This window comes from Penicillium psychrosexuale, assembly GCF_028828465.1.
Source record: "Penicillium psychrosexuale strain IBT 29551 chromosome Unknown utg000002l, whole genome shotgun sequence".
Taxonomy (NCBI): Eukaryota; Fungi; Ascomycota; class Eurotiomycetes; order Eurotiales; family Aspergillaceae; genus Penicillium; species Penicillium psychrosexuale.
Genome location: NW_026643187.1, coordinates 4,645,478 through 4,667,005, shown reverse-complemented (window position 1 = coordinate 4,667,005; position 21,528 = coordinate 4,645,478). Strand labels below are relative to the sequence as shown.

General features: G+C 48.4%; 10 protein-coding genes across 10 annotated transcripts; 7 read left to right on the top strand and 3 right to left on the bottom strand.

Moving 5' to 3' along the window:
• Positions 1–282: 282 nt before the first annotated feature.
• N7518_002890 (putative catechol dioxygenase) lies at positions 283–1,315 on the top strand (the record flags this gene model as incomplete). Its single annotated transcript, XM_057183817.1, has 2 exons — positions 283–533; positions 628–1,315. The coding sequence occupies 2 exons, from the start codon at positions 283–285 to the stop codon at positions 1,313–1,315; spliced, it is 939 nt and encodes a 312-aa protein (XP_057045267.1).
• A 539-nt stretch (positions 1,316–1,854) lies between these two features.
• N7518_002889 (uncharacterized protein) lies at positions 1,855–2,198 on the bottom strand (the record flags this gene model as incomplete). Its single annotated transcript, XM_057183816.1, has 2 exons — positions 1,855–2,033; positions 2,081–2,198. The coding sequence occupies 2 exons, from the start codon at positions 2,196–2,198 to the stop codon at positions 1,855–1,857; spliced, it is 297 nt and encodes a 98-aa protein (XP_057045266.1).
• Positions 2,199–2,831: 633 nt separating this feature from the next.
• N7518_002888 (uncharacterized protein) lies at positions 2,832–3,806 on the bottom strand (the record flags this gene model as incomplete). Its single annotated transcript, XM_057183815.1, has 3 exons — positions 2,832–3,131; positions 3,206–3,404; positions 3,475–3,806. Coding segments are annotated over 3 exons (831 nt in total), but the record flags the coding sequence as incomplete, so codon positions are not given.
• Positions 3,807–4,430: 624 nt separating this feature from the next.
• Positions 4,431–5,834, top strand: N7518_002887 (amine oxidase, flavin-containing superfamily; the record flags this gene model as incomplete). Its single annotated transcript, XM_057183814.1, has 1 exon — positions 4,431–5,834. The coding sequence occupies one exon, from the start codon at positions 4,431–4,433 to the stop codon at positions 5,832–5,834; it is 1,404 nt and encodes a 467-aa protein (XP_057045264.1).
• A 2,521-nt stretch (positions 5,835–8,355) lies between these two features.
• N7518_002886 (Zn(II)2Cys6 transcription factor) lies at positions 8,356–10,351 on the top strand (the record flags this gene model as incomplete). The annotated part of the gene is made up of 6 exons (XM_057183813.1): positions 8,356–8,385; positions 8,439–8,595; positions 8,646–8,895; positions 8,967–9,462; positions 9,517–9,984; positions 10,049–10,351. 6 exons carry the CDS (start codon positions 8,356–8,358, stop codon positions 10,349–10,351), a joined length of 1,704 nt encoding a protein of 567 aa, XP_057045263.1.
• A 337-nt stretch (positions 10,352–10,688) lies between these two features.
• N7518_002885 (zinc-binding alcohol dehydrogenase family protein) lies at positions 10,689–12,023 on the bottom strand (the record flags this gene model as incomplete). The annotated part of the gene is made up of 1 exon (XM_057183812.1): positions 10,689–12,023. The coding sequence occupies one exon, from the start codon at positions 12,021–12,023 to the stop codon at positions 10,689–10,691; it is 1,335 nt and encodes a 444-aa protein (XP_057045262.1).
• A 2,969-nt stretch (positions 12,024–14,992) lies between these two features.
• N7518_002884 (uncharacterized protein) lies at positions 14,993–15,643 on the top strand (the record flags this gene model as incomplete). The annotated part of the gene is made up of 1 exon (XM_057183811.1): positions 14,993–15,643. One exon carries the CDS (start codon positions 14,993–14,995, stop codon positions 15,641–15,643), a length of 651 nt encoding a protein of 216 aa, XP_057045261.1.
• Positions 15,644–15,832: 189 nt separating this feature from the next.
• On the top strand, positions 15,833–17,187 carry N7518_002883 (uncharacterized protein; the record flags this gene model as incomplete). The annotated part of the gene is made up of 2 exons (XM_057183810.1): positions 15,833–16,500; positions 16,557–17,187. The coding sequence occupies 2 exons, from the start codon at positions 15,833–15,835 to the stop codon at positions 17,185–17,187; spliced, it is 1,299 nt and encodes a 432-aa protein (XP_057045260.1).
• Positions 17,188–17,813: 626 nt separating this feature from the next.
• N7518_002882 (uncharacterized protein) lies at positions 17,814–19,028 on the top strand (the record flags this gene model as incomplete). Its single annotated transcript, XM_057183809.1, has 1 exon — positions 17,814–19,028. The coding sequence occupies one exon, from the start codon at positions 17,814–17,816 to the stop codon at positions 19,026–19,028; it is 1,215 nt and encodes a 404-aa protein (XP_057045259.1).
• A 607-nt stretch (positions 19,029–19,635) lies between these two features.
• On the top strand, positions 19,636–21,416 carry N7518_002881 (TauD/TfdA dioxygenase family protein; the record flags this gene model as incomplete). Its single annotated transcript, XM_057183808.1, has 9 exons — positions 19,636–19,864; positions 19,937–20,046; positions 20,108–20,200; positions 20,265–20,344; positions 20,432–20,600; positions 20,699–20,796; positions 20,874–20,995; positions 21,080–21,158; positions 21,284–21,416. 9 exons carry the CDS (start codon positions 19,636–19,638, stop codon positions 21,414–21,416), a joined length of 1,113 nt encoding a protein of 370 aa, XP_057045258.1.
• Positions 21,417–21,528: the final 112 nt, after the last annotated feature.

The window sequence follows — 21,528 nt, the reverse complement described above, 5'->3', positions numbered from 1 at the left end:
GGATAAGAGCTACCCCGGCCACCCCGCGCTGATATAATAGGAGACCAGCCGCCCCTCGGCTGTTGAGGACTGACCGATGCCAGAATGGAACCATCGTGGATGAACGCGATCGCGACATTCGGCAGGTGACAACGGGATTTTTGCGGCTTTGGCACCGTTGCGACTTCCCCACATCCACGACCAGCCGAACAATATGCCGTCGTCTATCGTGTATATAGACCTGCAAAGGCCGCCCTGACTTCCTTGACTTTTGACTTATACAGCTCTCTTCAATAATATAAAATGTCTTCCACACGCCAGTTCGACCCCAACTTCACCCCCTCTGTCATCAATGGCATGGGCCCTAATACCCCCGAGCGTGCTCGCGTTGTCTTGGGTTCTCTTATCAAGCACATCCATGACTTTGCTCGTGAGGTTGAGTTGACCTCCGCTGAGTGGATGCTCGGCGTTGAGTTTATCAACTCTATCGGCCAGATCAGCACTCCTATCCGTAACGAAGGCCACCGTATCTGTGACGTGATCGGCCTTGAGTCGTAAGTTTCACATCTGCTTTTTATAAAAAAAAAGAAGAAAACAAAACCGAAAAAAAACCGAAAGCTAACTGTTCAAATCAGTCTCGTCGATGAGATCGCCAACAAGATCATCACCGAGGACGGTCTCTCCCCCTACATCCAACGTCATTCTCGGCCCCTTCTGGTCTCCCAACGCCCCCTTCCGCGCTCTCGGCGACAGCATCATCCAGGATCCCAAGCCTAATGGCCGTGTCACTTTCATGCACGGTGCCATTACGGATATGGAGACCGGCAAGCCGATTGCCGGCGCTGTCCTCGACATCTGGCAAGCCTCGGCCAACGGCCAATACGATTTCCAGGACCCCACCCAGACCGATAACAACCTGCGCGGCAAGTTCCGATCAAACGAGAAGGGAGAATTCAACTGGTACTGCTACCACCCCACTCCCTACTCCCTGCCCACCGACGGCCCCGCCGGTGTCCTCCTCAACCTCATGGACCGTTCGCCCATGCGTCCCGCCCACATCCACCTCATGATTACCCACCCCGACTACGCCACCGTCATCAACCAGATCTACCCGAGCGACGACCCTCATCTCGCCATCGACTCCGTCTTCGCTGTCAAGGATGATCTCGTCGTAGACTTCAAGCCCAAGACCAACGACCCCAAGGCCTCCCTCGACTTGGAGTACAATGTCCGGATGGCGCTCAAGAAGCACCACCCCAACCCCAACTCCGCTCCCCCCGTGTCCTCTTTCGAGCGTCACGCCAAGGCGGCCAAAGAGGCACAGGGAAAGCTTTGAGCGGGTGGAAACCGGTTGCACAAATTGGGACGGCGTTCGACATGACTCTTGTACATATAGCATTTACTTGATTTTTCACGTTTACACGATTTATTTATCTCTTCCGCTTCCTTCCAACACATTGATGTCGCGTAGAAGGCCTGTGTTGCCGCCTTAAACGTTCAAGGTTTGCATCCTGGCCAGGCCCGCGTGGCTAGATCGTGTAGATCTCCCGTTATGCAGGCCACATCTTAACTTTTAGCTGCATGATGACCCTGGCTCGGAATCCGGGGTCAGCATATATTGACCAGTAGGATTTAACGTCTACTTGGCCAGTAAAACATTCTCCCACCAATGATATAGAGGCAGTCTTACTTTCTTACTAGGATCAAAGGTTCTACAATCAGAGCAGTTTTCAATCTCACATAGTCCAGGCCTATGGAGACTCCTGAATATTCAATTGCCTATGCTCCGTGAGACAATACTAGCGTGCACAAAGCGAATGAAAAATACATCGTTCATTCTCTGACAAGGAATCAACAATACTCCTATACAACCACCTAGAAAGTCCTCCGCGGATGGCCCGACGGATCAGGCCGCCAAGAAATATCACTTGCCTCCTCGTTTGGTTGATGATAGGCCTTGGATACCCTGGCCTTTGCGCGGTGAACACGGTCTTTGTCCACGAGGTTGGTTTTATCCATAAGCGTCCTATAGTCCTGGACTGGGATTGGTTTTGCTAGTTAGCAGGTCTGGAGATGGTCAAGTAGGAAGAAAGGTGCGTACTCATTTCCTCGTCCATGTCAGAGGAACCGGCATCAACAGGATCTTTCATATCCGAGGTCTCATCTTCCTGTTCCCGTGACTCCAGGTTCAGGGCTTGGGTATCGTTGGGGGTGACCATTTTGAATGCAGGAATTATCGAGCGTCTGTTGGGAGATTTGCCGGTGCATGGAGATGGGGCCTTAGTTATAGGCTGGGGAGATTCTGCATCGTCATTATGACTATTCATGACATTTTGCGGAGTCGCCCACATGAAATTCGCCGCTCCGTGGGGGAGGGAAGTTGTCTGGACTACAAATTTATTCATCGGTTGATGTTATAAGGTGGCCGTGAGTGATATTAGGTCTAATAGATCAAAAGGATTGTCCGTAGTCCATGTTTGAAACCTCGCAGGACAAAGGCTAGTACTGTCAAGATCACCTAACTTGGGAGATAATATATAATTTGCCTCAATGCCACTGGATCAGGAATTGGCCACTATCACCTAGGAAAATACGTCTATGTGTTTGTTCTAGGTATGTCTGTGTACGAAAAGTGATGGATCGCGGAATAATTCGCTTCGATTAGAGACTTTTCAACTTGGACTCAATTGGTTTGTTTGGAACAGGTCGACTATGATAAAAAAGGATTTATCGTGTGGATTGCCACCAACGCCCCTTTCTCACATTGTGACATTCCAAATCAAAGAAAACCCAAATTTTCAGTTTGAAGAGGAGAACGCTTCAAATCTGGCACTCAGCTTCCTTTTCTATCTTCAGAATCGGTAGGGCATACTGCGAAATTTCAGCTCCCTTTGTCCAATGCGAACGAGATCGGCATTCAAGAGAGCTTCCTTCTCGAATCCATCCATGACCTGGTTCAACACCGCCGCTGCAAGCTCGCTGCGTTGTATATTCGGAAGGGACCGTCCGAAAAAACCGACGATACGGAAAAGGTTGGCCACCAAAGCTCTCGACCATGTCGAGGGATTAGCAATCACGCCGGGACGAGCGATGCAAACTTCAACTCCTTCATTCTCGGTAGGGAATTTGAGCACCATGAGCTCTGCATTGCACTAGCTCACCAAAAGCACGACATTAGCGTAAGATCCAGAATATTTCACAGGGCTCTGGGATTTGAATCCATTACTCGTATCATGTGGTAATCTGCCATGATGACTGCCTTTTTTGTCGGGTCTCGAAATATTCCATCCGCACTCAAGTACATGAAGCGAAAGGGACGTGCCGGTCCAGCCTCGTACATGGCCTCAAACCCAAGCTTGGTGCAGTCATGGAATACACGATTGAGTTCGGCTTTGCTGGTACGTAAGGGTGTGACGGAGACAGCCCTACAGGTAGTACGCACGAAGTGTTGTGGTCAGTCTGAATTAGGCAATGAGGGTGCTGCCTGAGACATACCAGATACACGCGTCCGCGTTAGCAAACTCAGCCTTCACGTCGTCAGGATATTCGCCATAGTCGCGAAGGACGATAATCTTCAGCTTCGACGAGTCGATGCTTTTGTCGAGCTGGACGGGCTGGTGAGCCAACGCGATGACCTGAGTGATCTCGCGGATTTGCAAGCTTTGTTTCATGATCTCAGTGCCCAGGAGACCGGTCGCGCCAGCTAGGATGAGCTTCATCTTGCTTTGAGGTTTGATGCTGGTGTAGAACGAAGAGTTGTGTGCTGGCAGGGAATAATTGGGGTGGTTACTTGGAAGGTTGGGAGTTTGGGGTCCAGCGCGGCTTTCCTAGGTGTTGGGGTTTGTGGACAACATTTGTCAAAACCGATTGTAGCTTCCCCAAAGCAGAACTCCGCTCCTTCCCTACCTATCCTCGACTCCCTCACATTGAACATTACCATCGAAACTATTCCACTCTTGACAACTGTTTATCACCTGCAGACGATCAACCGAACGCTTATCTGACGGCCCCACTTTCCGCTACATCCCCAGATCGGTACCTTGTCAGATTTTTGAATACAAGAAATGTGAGGGAGGCTAGAAGTGCTATTTCTTGCGATGGTTGCCAGTGACGGATAGTGCGGAAGAAGTGGGAGTTTCAAGAAACTAAACTCTTGAGCTGCAAGAAACTAATAAAATAGACGAACTGGGCTTTGTTGAACAACGAACTTTGTGAGATATACCCCATCAGGAAGCGTGAGTGACACTAATACCTTAGTGTAGATTCGACGGCAGTCGCCACTGGATAGTCGGAAGCTTCCTGGATTGCATCTACCGACTAACACCTCCTTCTGACGGATATAAGTTTTAATTGAAAGAGCTGTATGCTAACACATATCGCGCCAAAAGTGTTCAAATACCAAGTGATTAAAACATAACCTCAATTGAATACAACAAGCTGTCTCCTGAATCATGTTTCTGTCAAAACTTCCTTCCGTGGTCACATTTTGGCTAGCCGTGGCAGTCACCGGCAATACGTTCGATCCCAAAAATTACGCCAAAGCAGATGTCATAGTCTGCAATGTTGCCGTGGTTGGAGGGGGATCCTCGGGAACATATGCCGCCATCAACCTGCGCAAGATGGGCCAGAGCGTAGTGGTTGTGGAAAGAAAGAAGCACCTGGGTGGCCACACAAACACTTACACTGATAAATCTACTGGTCTCACTGTGGATTATGGCGTGCACTCGTTCCTGAACAGCTCTATCACGCTTGACTATTTTGCCCACTTCAACATCTCCCTTGTCAAGTCTACCGAGCCCAGTGCCACTATCTCGTTGGCAGATTTTAATACAGGAAACCCTGTGATATTCAACCCCAGTCGAAACCTGACCGGATGGGCCATTCAGCTCGCGCAGTACCCTTGGCTGGACTCTACCTGGAAAATCCCACAGCCTGTTCCTCCAGACCTGCTCCTACCATTGGGGGACTTCCTTGTCAAATATAACATCTCGGATGCTGCTTTTAACCTTTATCTCAGCTCCCAGGGAATTTCAAATCCACTACAGCAGTTAACAGTCAACGTGATGAAGATGGTGGACGCTGCATACTTGAGAGAAATAGCAGGTGCTGGGCTCAGCACCGCAGATAATAACAACTCTGAGCTATACGTCAAGGCTCTTGCTGAGCTGCGATCAGACGCCCTCGTCTCCTCAACCGTGACGGCTGCTGCAAGACAACAAACAGGACGAGGCGTCTCACTCGTCGTCAAGACGCCCACGGGATTCAAGCTCGTCCAAGCATCTAAGCTTTTGATCACCATTCCCCCGACTCTAGAAAATATGAGGCCATTCAACTTAAATCTAGAGGAGCTTCAGATGTTCTCACAGTGGACCTATATGGGCTACTATACCCTACTACTCAATAACACTGGTTTGCCCGAAGGGTACCAGTGGATCAATGCGAACAACTCATCTGCAACATACCACATTCCTCAGCAACCTGGAGCTTCCCAAATTATGAGCACCCGCATTCCGGGAGTGTTCTACGTCTGGTACCGTAGCCCGTCACACATGACGCGGTTGGCAGTCGAGCAAGCGACTATTCGGGCCATTCAGAACCTGCAGAAAGCACAGAACTTTACGATTACAACTCCCCAAATCATCAAATTCAACTCTCACACGCCATTCAAGCTAAGTGTGTCGGCTCAAGCTATCCGCGACGGTTTCTACAGTGACCTGTATGCGTTGCAGGGAAAACGTAGCACTTGGTACACCGGCGCTGCATTGATCTCTCACAATGGAGGGGTTATTTGGAAATTCACGCAGGCGCTATTGCCCCAGATTATTGCAGCTCGATCAGGGGCGACCTGCGGCTGAACATGGGATGTCGACATGGTAGGGATTCCGCTTTTCGGCGTAATTTAGCGGTTTGCATTTCTCAGAAGTAGCGGACATCTCAGCCCCGACAAGTTGAGACCAAATAATTCATGTCTGTCCGACGCCGCCACTCGCCACTTGGATCATAGTAATTGAGTTATGTACCCGTTTTCGCCTTGTATTATGGAAAGCTTATACAGCTCGGTACGGAAACCGGATTACCCCCTTCCAGTTTGGTAACTCCGCGGACTTACCCACAGTCCGGCCCGTCCCGGCGCTAACAGGCTAGAACCGTTGATCATCGGAGGTTATCTAAATTCTTATCGGGTCTGTCGTAAGATGCCCCCAGTATAGGCATTGGACTCCGCATTTCGTGCCTGAGGATGGGATTGAAATTTTGAACAGCTGTATAAACAGAATCTATTCCCGTCTGGATCAAGCGCGATATGACTGTGTTCGTTCGTGGGTTTCGAGGCACACGTGCTACGAAGCATTTTACGCCTAGAATTTGTGAGATTTAGTGCAATTCTGTTCCGCCTGGGACATTCCGTTAGCCCGAACTCGAGGACTGCAATAGGGTGGCCGAGCCACACCCTACTGCGACATTGCATATCGACAGATCCTGCAGAAACCGAATCTGGCTAGTCGAGATTCCAATAATGACCGATGAGTAAGCACCATATCACTGCCGAGGTACACAATGGGGAGCAGAGCCGCGCGCCGAAGGTCACATGGGGTTCAAGGACTATAGCCTTTTATCAATTCCAAATACGTACAACCCTTTTTTTTGACCCGGGGCGATAGGGAGCCTATCAACATTATAATCTCACAATATCTACTGCCGTGAGTAGGTGCCGGAACTAGCTGAAGTGCACGAGATAAGCCCCGCGTAGTCCTAGCGGTGGCAGTAGGATGACGCAGGTCCCGATAGCGGATGGTGCAGTCCATCATAGCACTTGGCTTGATTGCCTTTGTGCTTAATTCCCCCGAGCAAATGGTAGTTTGGAAATCAATCAGCAATAAACTATTACATTGAGATGATAGTATATTACGCTGTACCTACCGTATTTGGTTAGTGTAGCCCCCGGTGTGTGCGATAGCCTCGCGTGGCTCTCACAGGGGAATATTCACCAATAAGAGAGAGATTTAACTTGTAATGTGGGGCAAAGGCGTACAATGTGCATCTATTTATTGCTACCATGATCAGTCGACCAGGTTAAGTCACATCCAAGCTTTTTTCTTGAAGTTACGTTGTGTTGATGTTTCCGGTTGCAACAATATCAATTTGTAGCCACGAGGGAAATGTACTAGGTGCCATTGGAATTGCTGCAAGAGACCCTTTCGATCAGGTTCAGTTTATCATGTCGCGGAGAGCAGATCAATATGTGAGATTTCCGGATATTCGGTCCTACCTGATCTAGCTGTAACCCAATCCATTTTCTGATACGCTTAGGCAGTCATGGGCCGAGATTCTCATCCTGTCAATTGATCTTTATATCTGTCCAATAGTCAATGAGATTATTACGGAAACCTGCATCCAAGACCCTTATCTCAACCATGAAAGATACATCCAAACCGCCAAACACTCTAGATACCATACTACTTCTGCGTCTGAGATCGAAGAAGATATTCTGAAACGAGCCAATGATACAATCAATGCCCCGTACATTTCACAACTGTTTTGTGCTACACTCTCTTGGCTCAACTAGGCCGAGAATCAGCTTTACTTCCATTTCAGCTTGTTGCGTAGTAGGTGTGATTTGAATTATCAATTCCAAATCATTGTCCACGTGCTGCATGTGCCGCGGTTGAGATATGTAACAGCCAGTCGGCGTGGCATATCCACACAACCTGCCACACTAGATTAACAATCCGAACCTCAATCTTGAGCAACTAACCGATTCGGCTAACAGACCTAACACCAAGATGACAGATCATTCAACCTCTGATCAACAATCGACAAACATGGTTAACTGGTTGATACTTACTACCACCATCCAGCTTATCTATGCTACCCAAGTGGCGTGATAAAAATACTAACGCTGCACCCAGCGCAGGCGGGGAAGTTTATTCAAAGCTATCTAGATCATTAGCCATTTACCCTTGGCAGGCACTATCTTGGTTAGCTGAAAGACGTGAGGTCATGAGTATGGGGTCATTTCGGATGTAGTGCTGATCACACCATACGTAGGAGTTCTCTTCGGACTTCATCGGGGAAGAGGAGTAGACTTTCGACAAGTACAAGTTGCCAAATTTGGAAGATCGTGAAAGAAGCTTTCTACAGGGGAGGGTATCTGGCGAAACCAATAGTTAATCTATAATTGCCGACGCTTGAGCGACTCAGGCTGGAGTGCACTCAATAGTCTTAGTTGACAGCTATAAATATCCACTACATATACCTGTGTCATTGACTCGGATAGTCTTATTCTTACTGGAGGCACAGTGGTATCAGAACATCAGAACATCAGAACATCAGAACATCAGCACATCAGCACATCAGCATTCTATTCAACTCCTCAATATGTCAGGCTCACGACAGCAGCCTGGACTGGTGAGACAATAGCCATTTAGCTCATAAAGTAACTCTTGGCGCTGACAACTTAGGCTTGTGAGGAATGCCGCAAAAAGAAACTTCGATGCAATAGACGACGGCCTCAATGTGACCAGTGCGAGGATTCTGGTACGGCCTGCCTTGTGAATCAGGTTCGCTCGCCACGGGGCCCCAAGAAGGGACATCTGAAGGCTTTGCGCAATCGCATTGGTGTGTTCAAAATGTGACCTATACACCTTCCCTGCTAATTCTATCGTTAGCCACACTGGAAAGCATCATAAATTGTGATCAGGGCAATCTCTGTCCCAACGAAATATTGGACGGCAGTGAGAAATATCACTCCGACGAGACAACTCAAATGCTCAGCCCGCCCCAGGACTACATCCCCAATGCCACAAAAGACGAATGTCGTGACATTATTTACTCCATTGAGGCATCGACAATAACTTCACCTATTACACCAATGACCCCACCTGACCATGAGAGCTCAGATATAATCGAGGCAGATCTGTATGCAAAGCTTACCCTCTAAGTCCGGATATTTCTAACAGCTAGCGAAGGGATCAACTATATTTTGACAGAGTACACCCTGTCGCGCCAATGCTCCACCAGGGCCGGTACTTCTCCTGGTCACAGAGATTTAACAAACTAGCTTCTCACGTCTGCTTGCAATTTGCAATGTGGACACTTGCAGCGGCCTCATCTGCCCATTTACAGCACATGCGAGAGTCTCTCTACAGCCGTGCGCGGTCCGGGATTGAGGCCCTTGATAACGATATTGAATCTAGCGGTGCGGCCTGTCTTCAGGCAGCCCAAGCGTGGCTTCTTCTAACCCACTATGAGTTCCGCTACATGAGCTATCGCCGAGCCTGGCTTACCGCAGGACGTGCATTTCGCATTATCCAACTCGCCAAATTGCACGAGATTGATCGGCTCAATGACATTAGTATAAACATGGCACACCCCGAAGCCTGGGCCGAGGCCGAGGAAAAGCGACGGACCTACTGGCTAGCATATTGTCTAGATCGATTCCTCAATATCTCTGACGAGTGGCCTCTAAGTCTGCACGAGGAAGCAGTGAGCAATTACTCCTTTTTTACAGAATGCTCTGAGTGACACTAACATCTCCAGCTATGCATATATCTCCCCGTCTCGGAGTCAGACTTCCAGCACAGCAGGCCAGTCATTATGGACTCCTTATATGACGAGATCGAGGCCTCCGGACAGAAAATGCTACCGCCTTTCGCGGAGACAATTGTCCTGATCACGCTGTGCTGGCACAGCGTTGCATTCCAGCGAGCCGCGCACGGTGATAAGACGTCTCCGAGCCAGGGAGATAGCTGGAAACGCCATACTCGACTATACCAAATGGGACAGCAGCGGCTGATGCTGATCTCACTACCCCCGTCCTCGCCCGAACTCCACGACCCCATGCGCCTCTTCACAAACATGCTCGCCAATGCCGCTGTGATATGGCTCTACAACATAATAGAGGCCCTGCATGTGGAAATTGATGATGAGATTATCCTGGTTCCTCTCTACTCCGCGTACGAGATAGTAGGTTTAGCGAAGCCGCTCACCCGATCCAGCTTTTTTAAAGTGAGACCACCCCCTTTGCTCCCCGTGAATTGACGGTGGTTTTGTGTCTGACAAGGTTGTACAGGCGCATGCATTTTCTCCCATGCTACTCTATCTCTCGGCAAAGTTTCTCAAGACACATGCCGATCGACCGAGTACATGTGTCTCCGCGTCGGAGGATAAACAGCATAAGTTGGAGGATGTGAAAAAAGCTTTGCGAGTTCTGCAAGGTGGGAATAATTTGGCTACGAGCTACTTGGAGCTGCTCGACTCGGACTATGATTCGTTTCACAAAGTGTGCAACCTGTCGACTGTTCAAGGGTGTACTATGTCTGAAGTCACAGGTCAGCCGGAGCCACCTTTCTTCTTGGAAATGAATATGTTTTAGCTCACCATATCGAGAGTGGGGAGGCGTTGGGATACTTCTGTTTTCAATTATTTTCTTTGGTCTTGTATGCGTATACAGATGTAGTATTGTAGTATTCAAGTAGTCAGTGTCTTTGAGTCAAGTACCATTCATATTACATATCGATCATAAGGCGGGTATTCTTGAGAATGTATTCCTCTCACTACAAGTATGACCTTGATCTTTAATTTTACTCACTTTGTGTTCAGATTGAATTAGGATTTCATTGCATATTGATTACCTAGTCTCCTAGGTCCTGCATGTGCCCTTTCAGACGAGAGCAAACAAGAACAACACCCGAAACCGGCTCGTGACAAATTCAAAGCGAGACAACAGCCTTCTGAGCTGCCTCACCCCTCATGTGGCAATCCATAGCAAGCTGGATTTGGGCCAGACCCTTCCCCACAATGCGCGGCTTGGGAGCAGCAACGAAAACCCCAGTGGCAAGAGCTCCAGGGAGAAAGTGGTCATAAACCATAGCACCAACCTCGTTATGGGCCGCAGAGGTACCGGAGATGAACTTCGTTTTCACACCACTGCGTTTCGCCTTGATGAAAGTTTTGATGTTCGACCGAACCGAGGCTGCCATGGCACGGAATAGCTGGAAGGTTGTACTTATGATTCTTTTCGGGGGTGGAAAGCTGGCCCGCGCCACGAACTTCGAGCCGTTTGTCTTCGCGAGGACTTCGATACAAGCATCAGTTGAGTCGTCCCCAACAGCGATGGCGCCGACAACTTTCTTGTTCTCGAGAAGCTCAACGATTTGCTGGATGGTGGCCTTGTCACGATAATCAAAGACCGCACATGCGCCAAGATTACTGACATATTCAAAGTTTTTGGGAGAGCAAGTGGTGATAACCTCGTAACCAGCTGCGGCGGCGAGCTGGATGGCGCTGCAACCGATGCTGGTCGATCCACCCCAGACCAGGACCACTTCGGGAAGCCATTCTGGGCCAGTGCCCGGCGGAGTACCAGGGAGACTGAGAGATAGGAAGTCTCGGTGGAACAAGGCGGTCGCGGCGGTTGACAGTCCGAGGGGAATGACGCAAGCCTCTTCGTAAGAGAGCCAATCCGGAATAACCGTGACCATATTGTCACGGATCACAGTGTAGATTTGAAAAGCACCTTCAGAAGATTTGTTGACAGCTGGATCCATGGAGAGGGCGTGGGCAAGAACCCGATCACCAACCTTGATGCGACTGACCATGTCACCGACTTGCACAACTTCACCAGCGCAATCATTTCCGAGTACAAACGGGTACTTGACCCAGGGGGACATCATGTTGCCCATCAACTTCTTGGTCCATTCAACGGTATTGACAGCCACAGCACCATTCTTGACAACGATTTGATGGGCAGACGGAGGTGTGAATGGCGCGATGCCGATCTTGAGGGGACGGCCTGATTTGGCAGTAAGCCACGCAGCCTGGTTAAAAGGAGCCTGATTGAAGGCAGAGGCATCCTGTCGAGCAACACTCTGGTGAGCGACATCATGTTGAGCGACATGGTTAGTGACGTCCTGGTGAGAGATGTCCTCGTGAGCTACATCCTGCTGAGCGACGCCTAGATGAGCGACGTCTGGGTGAGCGACGTCTGAATGAGCGACGTCCGGGTGAGCGACGTCCTTGTTAGGGACATTCTGGATAGAAGCCATTGTGGTGATGAAGCAGAGGATGAATGATACAAAGCTGGGAAATAGATACGTGAAGATTGAACAAGGAGACGTGCAGGGGAAAAAAGAAATCAAAATAAGTAGGAATCAAACGCGTTAAACGTTTAACACGATGATTAACAAAACGAGGAAGGAGGTTATATGCCTAGGTGTATACCTATGATGTCGTCGAAGCTTGAGGCACTTTACTTCAATATGAATGCTCTAGCCATTGCACTTCCTTCTAGAGCTTGTCTTAGGGAATGGGGCTACAATATCAGTGTGCTCAATCTCGGATGCATCGAGTAGTGTGTCCATGAAGCAGATATCTGTTTGGTTGAAGCGCTATAGGTCAGAGGCTGCAATCCAGGTGTATTCAACTGTTCGTAAAATACATTTTCTACGTGATGCACGTATACTGTCTACATTTCTGAAGAGGAGAGAATGATGTGAGATAAAATGTTGATGATCATCTAGATACTGCCATGAGCTTTCTTAATAGCTTCGTGAGTACAAAGACACAAAGCTCTTAGGTGCCAAAACAGCAAGCAAAGAGAGGTTTGCCAACCTGCATGGAGACATTCAATACATCAGAGCATACCTGAATGCATCACTAAGCCGTACATATCTCTCTAAGCATTTATTGCCTAGGAGTTTTATATAAACCACGGCTAGAGAGTGCATATTTTCTCGATGGCTAAGAGATATTTAAAAGAAAGAAGCTAACAAGAGTCTATAAAAGGAATCAAGTCTGAATACAGATAGAATTATCTTAGAGGGTCTATATGCATCAACCGCCGGGGTCCTTTTGGGCTTCAAGCAATATTTAGTTGAGTTCATATAGCGCAACTTAGTATGTAGGCTCAGGCCATACCACTTTCGTCACCCTAAGACAAACATGCTGTATCTGGAAGTCTAGATTTGCTCCTAGCCATATACTCCCATCTCTGCTGGTCGCACGTCGATGTATGGGCATGTCAAGAGTCAGCCTTTGAATGAGGAATAGCTCTGGAGAATATCTATATCACTCTCAAAACGCCATCTTGGGTATCTCCAGATTTCCAATGCTACCCAGTTAGGATGTCTCAATTCCAAGAAGCTATTTCTGAAACCCTGTCCCTAACCCTTGAATTGTGGCACAAAGACGATAAGCCCTTAGCCAGTCTTGTTATTCCAACCCCTGGATATTACTTCTTTGACTCGGTCACACGCACTATAATGGCACTCAGCTTTGGAATCCTCGCTAATAATCATGTTCGTCCAATATATATACGGCATTGGACTGGTCCCAGGGATGAGCGCTATCTTTTTGATGGTTTGTCCTACAGCAAATAGAATTGAGGCTGATTGAGAAAGGAGATATAAAGTGTTGTAACATCTATCTGTCTCTCTTTGAGTCTTTCCTTTGTTTTGTTGTCATTAACTCCCACAAACTGGTGGTTTTGATGCATCTATTACCCTGGTAGCCAAGACTCTTGGCAGTATGGTAAGTTATATCGCTTCTTCAAAGAGAATCTGCTATCCAAACTCCGAAGAGGAAAGAGAAGGATTCGAACAAAGGCTATTCGAGGTCACATTTTTACCGGGGGCTCCTCGGATGCAACGACCTTCTTTGTTGACGGTGGCGGAGGAGGCACTTTAGATTGTTCTTACAACAATTCAAGATGGTGTCCTCGAGAATGAGTGATTTCAAGTGGCTCTTCGGGGACTCTTAGACCCTGCGCCTTACTGTATGAAGCATATCTGTGTTTCATATTATTCACTGGCTGCATCAATGCACGTTACCTCCGCGATGTTGCTTTCAGGCGTGACATTTGTGGTGTAGTTCTTTAGGGATATATATATAGCTGCGCGATGTGTTCTTCAGAGTGTCGTCCTCTCAGGCAAGTCTACACAAGATGGGGTATTTTCAAAAAGGGATCTTTCTCGCTCTATGCAGTCTCCTTCTGGTTCATGAAATAGTTGCGTTGTCTGTAGCTGCACCCGAGGTTAGTGCCTACTTCTTCAACTCCACATCCTGTACCCCAGATTCTAACCCAAGATAGTACAAAGTGATCCAAGACCGGTCCGTTTACTATCCCTACACATGTCGCTCTATTCTTGTTGAAACTGGAGATACATGCGACAATCTGGCTGCCAAGTGTAGTATCTCGGTAGCATCATTCACTTCCTTCAACCCGACTACTGTTTGCTCCTCTTTGTCTCACGGGAAACCCGTATGCTGCGGGGACGGAGAAACTCTCTTTCCACCGGACAGTGGTTCTTACTGCTACGTTTATACTATCCGCACTGGCGATACCTGCGCGAAGATTGCCGAGGGGTACAGTATCACCACTGCCAATATCGAGACTTGGAACACCCATACCTCGGCATGGTACGGATGCAATAATCTGCAGCAAGGAGGCCAGGTTTGTCTCAGTGCCGGCGAGCCCCCAATGCCAGTTGCAATTGGTGATGCAGTCTGTGGTCCCCAAGTGCCCGGAACAGAACGTCCGTTGTTGTGGACCGACATTCCCTATTTGAATCCATGCCCTGCGGGTCAATGTGTGAGCTTTACCAATATTGGATGTTGATCTCGCAGTCTAGACTGACTATATCTATAGTGTTCTACAAGTGGTCAATGTGGTACCGGTGCAGACTTCTGTGTCTCATCTGTATCTGCAGCTGCCTTGCCACCTGTGCCTGCAACTAAAGCCATATCAACTACATCTGAAGCTAAAGCAGCATCAGTGAAGACTACAGTGAAAACTACAACCAAAACTAAATCCGCAACTGAAGCTACATCTGTGAAAACATCTACAACTAAAGCTACGTCAAAATCATCTGAAACTAAAGCTGCACCTGCGACCAAAGCTGTATCATTGACAGTTAAAGATGTATCCTCGACAACTTCCAACAAAGATCCATATTTTTTCACGACAGATATACCCTTGGTAGATGTACCCTTGACATATCTACACGAGACCACATCCATGTCAGCTGCCGCTCCTACTAGCACTACTACTAGGGCTTCTGTTGTCACTGTTACTGGCACTGCTGGTCTCTATATGGTAGCCAATGAGCTCAGTATTGTGGCGAGCAAGATGCGAGATTCTATAGCCGCCACAAGCTCAAGTACTACCAAGGCTACATCTACTAAGTCTACAACAACCAAAACCTCCACAACTAAGACTTCTACAACCACAACCGTCCCAGTCTCCACACAAACCGTGAATGGTATCGTCACCGTATCCAACGGATGGTCACTGAAAATGTTCGATGGGATTGGTTGCACTGGCAGCTACGTGTTGGTCCAAGGTCACAACAAGAAATTGGAGGACAGTGACTGCATGAAGTTCCGCGCGGCGAGCAACTTAGCGACCGTGGTCAACAACACAGCCGTTTCATGTCGCTGGTGGACTCTACAAAACGGTAAATGGGAGTGGCGGGACTGTCACAGCGATGCTCTGAATAGTCCCAAATCATGGCGTATGTCGAATGGTCTCTGTACCGTCTCTCCTAATCCGACGTGCGATCTTGTCAGCGACATTTCCCAAACTTATGGCTGGAGGGGTCCTGGTTTGTGCCATGATCGCCAACAGATGGACCCGAAATTTGTATCTTTTAAGTGTTATGTTGGATGAAGTGAAAGGTGAAAGGTGGTATAAATAGAATAGGTAGTCAACTGGTGCTGGGCTGTGTAATACGAGGTCTTAGAGCCTCTAACATTGAAAACCCCTCTCTTTCTCAATTTTACTTTCTTTTCTCTTTATAATATCTTTCCCTTTGATCACTTTCATTAATTTGATTACTTCGCTCTAAATACCGAAGTGATGGGTCGTCTTCAACACGCGTCATCGTCGCACTCACTCCATTCTCTGGACGACGACGCGCCGCCTCCGTATACCGATGACCCCGAACCCATTCTCGCCCCGGTCCAACCTGTCCAACCTGTTCAGCCTGTACAACCTCCCCAAAGCATCCGACCGCTCCGGCTAATCGACTCGGCCTATTGTCTCCCCGGCGGCAAGGACTCTCTCAGCCTCGAACCAGCGCTCTCGAGCAACAGCGATGAGCTGTACAATGTCCTCCGCCTACAAATAAAGCTGCCGCCACGGCCGCTACTCTCCATCCATGGCACCCACACCGAAACGAGCAATGACCAAAAGAAAGAGAAGAGCAACACGGTCACAGACTTCCAGTTCAGACTGGATCTGGCCGAGACCATGCTGACCGGCTGGGAGGGCGGATACATGGTCACAAACTGGAGAGAAGTGGAAGTCCTCAGCGATGAGGATCTCAGACCGGCGTATCGGGGAGGAATCCTCCGCTCGCGCACGTACAAGCCGCCCAAGTCGCGTGCCGCTATCAGTCTCACGGGGGACAGCGATGCCCTCCTAGGCCGAGATAACGCCGACGAGCAGAACAACAGCTCTCCAGACGCGAGAAACCTACAGATGTGGTGCGAGCGCTTCTGCAGTGACCCCGCTTCTGTGAAATCGTATGCTCTGCTCCTACTCGCACAAAATACACAGCTAATCTCGATTCCCTATCCAGATTCACACTGCACCGCGAAGTCTCCGGCTTCGACTCCAACGCCATGCAGAACGTCCTCTCCTCCCACATCCGTGAACTCAACTACCGCGGCTCCCTAAGCTTCGGTCTCTCCATCAGCCGACGCTCCGTCACAATATACTCCCCGCACTGGATCAACCGCCTCCGCACAAACCGTTTCGTCTGGTGGGTTGTCGTGCTTCTTCAGCTCTGGATTATCACGTGGCCAGTTATCTTCTTCATGGAGAAGAGGTACGAAGTCGTCCACACGCGCTGGAACGCGTCGCTTATACCAGAGGATTCTGACTCTCCGCTGGTTAAGTGCTACGCATTTGGTCGCGATGAGTCTACCCTGGCGGAGTACTGGGCCCCAGCTGTTAAGCAGGCGGCGTGGACCCAGCGGCGTGGGGACGGTAGTATTTTGACGAGGATGGATGCGGATCGCTTGCAGGGATATAGTACGCAGCAGCTGGTTAATCTTCGTGCTGCGAGTTCGGATACTGAGACCGAGCGCCGGGAGAGGGTAAATCGCGGTGAAGCTGGGTTTGTTGATAATGTTGTAGGTTTGGTGAGAGGGATCGGAGAGGCTGGGCGAGATTGGAGATTTTCTGCAGGATGGGGTGCTAACAGTTAATTGTGAGTATGTCGGTCTGCTGTTAATTGCTCCAGTGTGGCAGGGACTACGCGAAGTTCTTCAGGGCTAACGAGATGTCAGTCAATTCTTTTGGACTTTCATTTTCTCAATACCTCCATCAACTGATCTACTTTTGGATATTATCATGAATCTATACATGCGAGTTCGTGACGTTTTATGCTTCCTGGGAGATTGAAATCACTCTCAACATGTTCATTCAGGACTTGACCTTGGCGGATCGAGTTCTTTCACGTTGAATTCTGGACTCTTGGCTTCAAGCTAAATTTAGCATACTAGACACTGCTTTGTTTGCATAATGTGATTCTCATTGCATCATACGCTTACATTCGAGGACTTCATCTCCCATCCATTTGATTCACATGCTCTGTCTCGGCTCTCTTTGTTCTTTATCAAGTCACTTGTGTAAGCCTTCTTGTCTTCAGATCTTTTTCATTGTTCTGTCTGTTTCATCTTAACATAGACTGGATGTAAACACTGACTCGACATCTCTTAGAATGACCTTTTGTTTCGAACTATATAATACCTGCTTAGTCCAGCATCTAGCTAAGCCAGTCAAGCATATCAGCTCCTGGCTAACAAGATCAGAATTTGACATTTTCAACACGATGTCCGAATCTCACTCTTCGCCCTTCAAGAAAGTCGCTAATTTCTTCCGTCGTAATAACACCGACGGTGGAAATGATGATGAAGCACCACCGCCAGTACCAGAAGGTGGAGCGGGTGCCACCGCGTCTACTGAAGCCGACACCTCTGGGGACAAAAAGCGGAAACGTGACGACGACGGTGACGACGGCGATAATGACAGACTGGCTCCGGCCGAACGTAGCTCCCCTATGCAATCAAAACTCGCACAAGTTCGATCCAAGCTAAAGACCAGGGAATCACAGGGCATATCGACACATCTTAATCCGTTACCAGTGAACACCGCCGAGCAAGATCCCAGGGCAGACCTTCCTGAGTTACCTACGAGTCCCGGGAATATTAGCATGTACATGGGTAATATTTCCGCGAATATAAACCCAGACCAAATCTACATATTACAACCAACACCCGAAAAGGCACAAATCGACAAGTATCGAACAACGGGTGCTCAATATGAAGCCTGGATGGCCAACACCAACCCAGCTGGCCCAGCATGCCCAGTGACCCAGTCCACACTAACGATCGCCGCTCTAGTCGAAGCCAATCCCCCGGACGAGCCATTATTCAGTGTATGGGAATCCTCGTTCGTTGTCCCACCAATCGAGATCAGAGAGAGTCTTAAATCGACTGACCTTCCAAAGAATCCGAGATTGAAGAAATACCGTCATTCATCTCTACAGCGCAATGCGAGAAATGAACAAGTACACCATGTGTCCTCTTACGACCATTGCATCGTCAAGGGTGCTATCATTGCCACCTCGATTTTTAGAATGGAGTGGGGACCCCGATGGTCTGATGTTGCGCTAGCTTTATACAAACAGGACGCCGCGATTGGTACTCTCCGGTATGTTTTCATGGTAGAAGTTGAGAATGATGAGACCCTCCCCTTGGTGGGGAAGGTGCTCTACCGAAATAACGATCTTCCCGGTCCTGAGACAAGAGGTACAACACCGACGATCTATGCTTGGGATATGAATACTCCTGAATTCCAGCAGATCCTGGGAACGCAGCTGGGCAGGGCGGTGGCTTGTCTTGTTCTAGGGGCTTGGCCTATGGGTACGCATCGGATTACTAGAATCCATACTTGGTTTTTGAAACGTGACCTGCATATGCGGTTTGATATTGAGCCGATTGTTCCGGCTGGTGCTCTTCCTGCCCCGGCTGCAGAAGCAGCTTGATTTGGTGGGTCGGGGTGATAGATTCCCTAATGACTGCTTGACTAACATAGATCTTTGATTTGCTTATTTATTGGACTAAGCATTGTGTTGGATATATAACAAGTTTGTATAGGTAATATTTAGCTACAGCGATATTTAGATTTCTATAGAACAAAACATGGAGTATCAATGTGTCTGTGACCTCGGAATTCACAGAACAACTCGTATTGTTATGCCTATCAATAGTAGCTATAAGATGAAATCCTGATTTTGCACTTCGTACTCCTCATCACCCTCTTATACGCCATATACGGCACAGATTGCTACATGTACACGGAGAACCTTCAATTGACCAACTCCATGGGATGGAGATCACACCATCCCACCATAACAATATCCAAACTGTAAGCACTGTGTCGTCATCACAAGATAGGCCAATCCGTGCCTCGAAGATGAAACTTTAGAGGCGATGGTGCAAGATCACAGCCCGGCATAGACGAACCTTCTCACGACTTCCGAGGGGAAATATACTTGTCAAATCGCACATATAAGGAGTGCATACTCCTCAAAAACAGGAGAGGTAATTGATTTTGGAACAATACACGATATACCACTCACACGCATCACAATGTCGCCAGCAATCACTACCCAGGACCACGCCGAGGATCTAGATATCAAAGCCAAGGCCACCGATACCCCGCAACCCAGTATTCTTCGCTCACCACTCAAGTCATCAGGAAGCTTGAATGAGTACGAGAACTTCAACACGACACCCATTATCGGGACTGAATTCCCACGTGTGCAACTCACCGAGATCCTGAAAGACGAGGCGAAAATCCGGGATCTGGCGATTCTTGGTGAGTCCATTTTATAGTTACCCTATACTAACCAAAGATCCACCAAATGAACCAAACACTAACACCACATAGTCTCCGAACGGGGCGTTGTGTTCTTCCGCGACCAGGATATCTCCTCCGAGGAGCAAAAGGTCCTCGGCCAGAAGCTGGGCGAGCTGACTGGAAAGCCGAGCACATCAAAGGTGAGCAGATCCCATCGTACTAGATCTAGTTAACTATTGAAAAACATATGCTTATGTACAGCTCCACCGCCACGCCGTCGCAAATAGTAAGAGGGGAATCGCGGTCGATGAGAACGGCCATCTAGACGATGAGATTTCCGTTATTTCCTCTGAGGTAACTGACTATGACTTCCTCAGCAGCCATGTGGGAATAAAGTATAAAGTACTATATCTGACAGCCACAGGTCAACCGCAAACTATACGGCGAGAGATACAAGCCACTGAACGGCCGTCTCGCAAGCCAAGGATGGCACGCAGAGTATGTTTCCCTCCCACTCACTCTCCAGTGTCTCCCCAGTGCTGAACCCAAACCCATAACGCGGAAATAGACTAACAAGAACCAAAGCATAACATTTGAACGCGTCCCATCCGACTACGCCCTGCTAAAGATAACAGATCTCCCCGAAGACCAATCCGGCGGCGATACGCTCTGGGCATCGGGGTATGAGCTGTACGATCGACTCTCGCCGAGTATACAGAAGTTAGCGGAGGAGTTGAAGGTCGTGCATTACCAGGTACGTAACTACGTGACCCGCACTCACTGTATTCACCTGACTCGGCCACATGGATATTGATAAATGTGCAACAAGTATATGTACTAATAACAAAACAGCCTGCATTCAACAAAGTCGCCAAAGAACACGGCATAGACCTAATCGAAGGTGATAGAGGCGCACCGGAGAACACAGGGTTTGATTTCAAAGCGACGCAGTAAGACACTACTTGCCTATCTTCTGACTGTCACCCAAGAATGATCATGCAAAAACTAACCAATGGAACCCAAACAGCCCCCTCATCCGAACGAACCCGGTTACAGGCTGGAAGAGTCTCTTCGGCGCGGGACAGCAGGTCGAGCATGGCTGGATTGAGGGTGTGACGCAGCTTGAAAGCGAGGTCTTGAAGAAACTGTGTAAGTTTGACTACTTACTAGTTACAGGCTGAAGGCTGGAAGCTGGAAAGATACTTTGCTAATATGAGTTATTTGGATATATAGTCAACCGGCTTCTTTTTGAGAATCATGATTTGCAGGTTCGGTTTAGGTGGGGGAGGAATGATCTTGCTATTTGGGATAAGTATGATACTAGTTACTTCGTGAAGAGGAGATGGGGAATATGCTGACGTTGGTGTGTTTAGTCGGTCGGTTTATCATACTGCTACCAAGTGAGTGGGACTATTCTCTTTTGTTTTACGATGTTAGAACCACGATGCTGATACAGGACAGTGACTACAATGGGAAGCGTCAGGGTAATCGGGTCGTTTCGCTTGGGGAGATCCCGTATTTTGATCCGTTGTCGAAGTCGCGGAGACAAGCTCTTGCTGAGGGGGTTTGATTGGAATTACGGTTTAGTGAGATTTCCTTCTATACCAGTTACTAGCAAGATAATATATGAGCAGTTAAGCTCTGTTTCATTGAACACTAGATACCAAGGGCTGCAATAAACC